General features: G+C 47.0%; 1 protein-coding gene across 1 annotated transcript; it reads right to left on the bottom strand.

Annotated features, from left to right (window-relative positions):
- Window positions 1–253: 253 nt before the first annotated feature.
- On the bottom strand, window positions 254–4559 carry LOC142795651 (uncharacterized; the record flags this gene model as incomplete). The annotated part of the gene is given in 3 exon segments (XM_075886099.1): window positions 254–325; window positions 2096–2487; window positions 3528–4559. Coding segments are annotated over 3 exon segments (624 nt in total), but the record flags the coding sequence as incomplete, so codon positions are not given.
- Between the last annotated feature and the right edge of the window lie 1147 nt (window positions 4560–5706).

The following is a 5706-nucleotide window of genomic DNA, read 5'->3' as shown; positions in this document are numbered from 1 at the left end:
CAATCACGTATAGTTCCCGGCCCATGTTCAACCCGTTCACTCGGTAGGCTCCCCAGGGCACTGTTCTTGGAGGCAGCTTTGTAGCTGCCGGTACCGTAGTCACGTGATCATAAAGGGTGGTAGTGAGCATCGGTCTGGGCGGAGCCTGTGCGCCGCGACTTCACTACGAGCATCTCGGAATGTCAACTGTGCTTACCTCTGTTAAGAAACATGGAACAGGAGCGTCTCAACATTGCTAAGCTGGAAAGCTCACCTTGACGGGGTGCAGATAGCTCCGACTGTTCGATGATTCAGCTTCTCTTCCTGGAGAGTCGTCAGCAGAACTCTGCAACACAATAAACGAAAAAGTTGGCGCTTACTTACTCGATTATTAAGGCCACGGCTCCAATTTCCTGCATTTCACTTTCGCTTCTGGCCTAGATAAGAGCGAATTCTCTGGGACTCCAGCTCACGTGAAGGTGCACCGCTTCATATATTTCTCGCGCTGAAATAAGAACACTTTCAACTCACAAATCGTTCCGTATGTTTGCTCACGTCATGTCAATAACGCACAGTGTAACCACCTGGAGTAATCATACACACAGGGCAATTATGACGATGCTCATCAGTTAGTGTCACGAAACGGTGCGCCGTAGTTCTTGAAAAGCCTGTTCACTATCCGTGCGCATATACACAAGTATTGCAGACAGACAAAAATTTGCAAGACGATTAAACTTCACCTTCCAAAGCAGAACGCGTTAGCGTAATTGGGCTTCGTTCGCATTGATTGACAGCTCGACCTGCTCGGTTGACATCTGAACCATGTCGCAGAGAAAGGAACACCCATGCACGTAATTTTGGCAATTGCAAACTGGCGTGCAATGTTTCCTTCAAGTGTATAGTTACGAAGTGCCCACCACGGCATAATTCTTTATATAAGCGCGTTGGTGAAATATACCCATCTACACGTCTGTAAAGCAATGCTCGCGTCTGCACATTTTGTTGTCGCTGTTGCTGCTGATGATTATTAATTACGCCTGAGCACTGTGTAATGGGTTGGCCTTTAGACCACCGCAAGTTTATCAATTCACACTTCACGCCTGATGCGACTATACGCTTAAACTACTTACGTTAACCCTTTCGACCTGCAGTCGATTGACACCATCGTACATAATTTCCCCTAGCATTTCGGAAACATAACCAATACTGCTCTTTCTTGGTGGAATGGTTCTTCAATGATCCCTACTGCGATTGACATGAAAATTGGAGCACGTTTGCGGAGCTACGAACCACAAAGAAGAAGAAACGCGAGCAAAGTCTTCGGGGAAGCTGGGGCGCGTAAGGTAAGGTGGGTAAGCGCGATTTTCGAGATGACGTACCAACGCTGTTTCAATAAGTTCAATGTTGAAAAGTAAGTCGTTGGATCCCGTCCTGTGTACACTATTAATTATCAAGAATAAAGAAGTCATTGTTTTCATTTTCCAATCACTAAGCCTCGATGACTTAATTAGACTCCACGTTAATTATTCCAAAAATGCTTGCTCCAGTGGCAAAATTTTTGGTTTGTGGTCTTCTGAGGTCCCAACTACAAGAAAAACACTCAAGAAAAGTCTATCCGACCAAAATTTAAAAAATGGAGAACTGAAGGGGTTAAGCAAACTCTTTTCAGAACATAATGAGTGTTTAGAAAAAGTGGTTAACGATTTAGAGTACTTAGTACTCTACTATGGGAGAGCGGAAAGACGTCCGTATTGCTTTCTCACGTTCTCAATTTTTCTTTCTTTTTTCACTTCAGAACAAGTTCCAAGCAGTGGCGTGGCTCTGTGGCAGAGCACTTTCTTGTCAAGCAGAAGGCATGGGTTCAACACCAACTCCACCTGAATATTTTTATGGCGTATTTATTATTCAGCTACCTCTATCTTTAACTCACAGCCAAGCAATGACACCGACACAGGAATTTCTGCGAAACTAGCTCAATAACTAGTCCTGTAGGGCTAAAACGGCCGATAACAGGTATTTCAATGGGGAAAAATCGACTAGCAACCGCAGGCTATAGTTAGCCAGTGAAAGAATGAGTGATTGGCAGTCGTTAGCTGCGCACTCATGCCACACTTACGTCATCGCTCTGTGGCTGTTCGTCATCTGAAAGCAGAGCGCCCAGGTGTGCAATATAGTTGGACGCCAAGACCAATATGTCCAGCTTGGAGAGCTTCGTGTCCGGAGGCACCGACGGCAGTGAACTCTGCAGGGCCTGGAAAGCGCTTCGAAGGCTCCTCACTCGGCTGCGTTCCCTGGCGGCGTTACGCGACGTGGCCTTCGCTTGGCTCCTTGCTTTTGTAAACGCTGGAGTGGTGACGTCGTAGACGTCCAGAGGCGCGGCTTCCATCACGGCCACGTCACAAGAGTCTGGGCTCGGGTATTCCTCGCCTTCAGGCAATGGCACTTGAAGCTGCGGTTCGCAGCAGTCGTTCGTCAGGACAGGTGGTATCTCGAGGAGGGAAGACAAACCTGCGGCGTCACCGTCTAGCCGTAAGCGTTTCGTAAGCCGAGCATCACGTTCGCAATGACATCTGTGGTCTCAGATCTGCATCTGCTTTCAATGACCCGTGCTAAAAACGTTTCACCATCGCCAAAACTGATGTGCATGCACACAGTTGCACACCACCGATGTGGTGCAGTCTACCAACTTCTGGCCTGATGGTCGCTGGATCAAATCCCTGTCCCAGTAGCCGCATTTTCGATGCAAAATGCTCAAGCTACGCATGCTTAGAGTTAGGCGTACGTTAAAAGTCGCCGGGTAGTCTGAATTTCTGGAGCCTTCCGCTACGGTGTCTCACATAATCGTACTGTGGTTTCGGGATGTAAAACCACAACGATTATTGTGAAGTACAGTTGCACCATCAGCAGCCTGATTTCACCCGCGGCCGGCAAAATGTCTCTCCCATGTTTCGCCAATTAACCTGGTCCTGTGCTTGCTGCGCCCATGTTATTCCCGCACACTTTACGCACCCAACTTTGCACCTCCACATCGGGCGCTTTCCTCTTTTTAGAATCCAGTCTGTTATACGCAATGACCAAGGAATATCTTGCTCTCGCGGTACATGCCCAGGCAAGCCACACGCTCACCCAATTGTAGCCGCAACATTTATTAAAGCGCACCCAAAGTATATTTTGCGGTAACCACTAGATTCCCAAAGCTAATTTACAGCCATCCGCAGTGATGTCTTCCACAGTTGCCTCGCTATTAGCTCACGTTAAGCTTCCGCTCAAGCGTTACAAATGCATTTCTATTATTTCTACATCTTTCTTTCACGTAATCCTTTCGCAAAGTGTACCGATCATGCAATACGTTTGTGCATATCAACAAGAATTCATCTTAAAACGTATGAAAGCATTTCGATGGTCCATGGAATGTTATGTGCATATGGAAAGCGGAACCCTACCACCCAAATATGCTTATGATGATCTATGGTTGTTGGTTGCACGTGGAGCTGTTCGAGGTTTTTCGTGGTCTCAACTTTTGCGGACAGACAGGTGTTTCTACTCACCCAGTGACGTGTCATCCGAAGAAGACGTGCACAGACCCAGGTCAGACACGAAGTCCAGCTCCAGGAGGCCATCGAAATTACACGGTTCCTGCTCGATGCCGTCCCACAGCTTCCACGAGCAGTCGGACATGTCGAAGTCCAAGCTGAGAAAGTCTTCCATCGCTACACAGTGAACGTGGCTCCGGAGATATCAACAAGAAAACCCTAGCTGATCGCTCCTTCGCAAGATGGTATCGATGTCCCTTTCCGTGGTTCGACCTGGTGTTTCATCACATACGCGCCGTACTAAACACTCAACGCAGCGTAAAACTCAAGCTTTAGGTTCTCTAAACCCATGTGTAATGAACTCACTAAAAAAAAACTCCCCTACGTTGTGCAATAGTAATCAGGCAGATTCAATGGGCTAACTCAACAGGTTCAATCTATCTTCCGTAAACAGAATATGTGGAGAACAACACACCCCAAATATTTTTGAATATTTCAAGCTAAGTAGAAAGGGGGCAGAGGTATCACCTGGAAATAATAATGAAGTTTTCTTTTTCAGTTAACAGAATAATCACAAAAAATTGTTTTTAACATTCCAATCGTCACGAGCAGTAGCAACCTCACAACCATCCATCAATTATTTGAGTCAACCACGAGCACAACGTTGCTTCTTTCTGCGAAACAAACGTGGATGCTGCCTTGTTGGTGACGTCACTGAATTTCGCTGTCCACACCAGCACTGCGTGGTTCACAACGAAGTATCTTCTATTTTCACTACACGAGATTTCGTTTTTTTTTTTTCGTTGGGCTTCAGGCCGTCCGAAGCTTCGCCATTTACGTGTCACCGTCTGACGTCACTTGATGCTCGGCTGTCTTCTTATCTAGAACCACGGACGATGTACCGGAAGACTGTCGAACTCAGCTGTCGTAGGCTGTCACGAGCCTCGAATGAAACAGATTTAAAAACATTGCTGCTCAATCGCAATAACAAAACTGTGCCGTAAAGTTCGCTCACTTTGAAACATACGCCTTCTCGGCACGAGAAAATCTTTCTGTAGGGAGAACTCGGTGATCAAGAGGTTGCCCTTTAAAAGCATCTGTAGGAGGAGGAGGAGGAGGAGGAAGAGGTGCGATCACTTTTCGCGCTCTCTTTGGTCAGTGGTCGTTCGTGAGAGCCAATCAATGAATGCCGCCCCCCAAAGCGGTGTTCAGTTACGCCCCGCCCCCCTCAGCTTGATTTCTCAACTTGCAGACACGCCGATGAGATAACGAAGGAACTGACGGCGAGCGTGAAAGGGGAGGAACGAGCAGAAGGCGATAACTGCGCACCCTTCTTCCTTATCACCTGAACGTGTTATGCTTCGCTGTGGACAACGCTACAACTAAAAGTTAAAGCACTGTACTACGGTCGGTGACAAAGTGTAAACTGACAAACTGGGTTTAGCAAAGACGGACGTCGATTGGCCGAGTGTCGCAATCCGGGTGGAATTACGAACTGCCGAGATCAGGTTACGTGGTTCGACTGTGTTTGCACTGCTTGTGTCTCGGCTTGAGTTGAGCGATGACGCAGTAAGCACTCACTCAAGTCAACGAACGCGTTTCAGTTGCGGGTGCTGTATTGTACAACTCCTGTGTTGCGATGTTATCTTCTAAGAGATGAAACATCCTTGAACATGGGGTGCGAAGCTCAAAGGGCTGATTTATAGCTGCGCAGTTTTGTGGGGCTATTGGCCACCGAACGCACCTGGTGTTGCAACTTTCTGCTTCTCAGCTTTACTCCCAGAATGCCAGAGATGAGAGGCTGGCCTCTGTGAGAAGCACGCCATTGCACCGATTTCCTATTGTCATGCATTAAGAAGTATGGTTTGAACTCGACCCAAAGGGGGAAGGGGACTGCAGTCAAGCTTTTCTCTGCTTCTTAAATGCTTCTTTCAACAGCCAATCTCAGACACTAATATGTCACATGTTAGCTCTTCTCAGTAATATGTACAGTGCATTACTCCACTATACTAGCTTCACTTCAAAGACATATGAAAAAATCATCGGAATCAGCGGCATATTTTACGCGACGACAATGTCGGCAGTTGAAAAAAAAAAGAGGAAATGAATTCAGCACCTTCAGTAGGCCTTCAGCAGTCTCATAATCCGAAGCTTTGAAAACTTCGAAACTTAGTCACGCATTCGAGAAGTGTAC

This window comes from Rhipicephalus microplus, unplaced genomic scaffold (genome assembly GCF_043290135.1).
Source record: "Rhipicephalus microplus isolate Deutch F79 unplaced genomic scaffold, USDA_Rmic scaffold_787, whole genome shotgun sequence".
Taxonomy (NCBI): domain Eukaryota; kingdom Metazoa; phylum Arthropoda; class Arachnida; order Ixodida; family Ixodidae; genus Rhipicephalus; species Rhipicephalus microplus.
The sequence above is the reverse complement of the archived record's forward strand: the minus strand, read 5'-3'. Positions and strand labels throughout refer to the sequence as shown.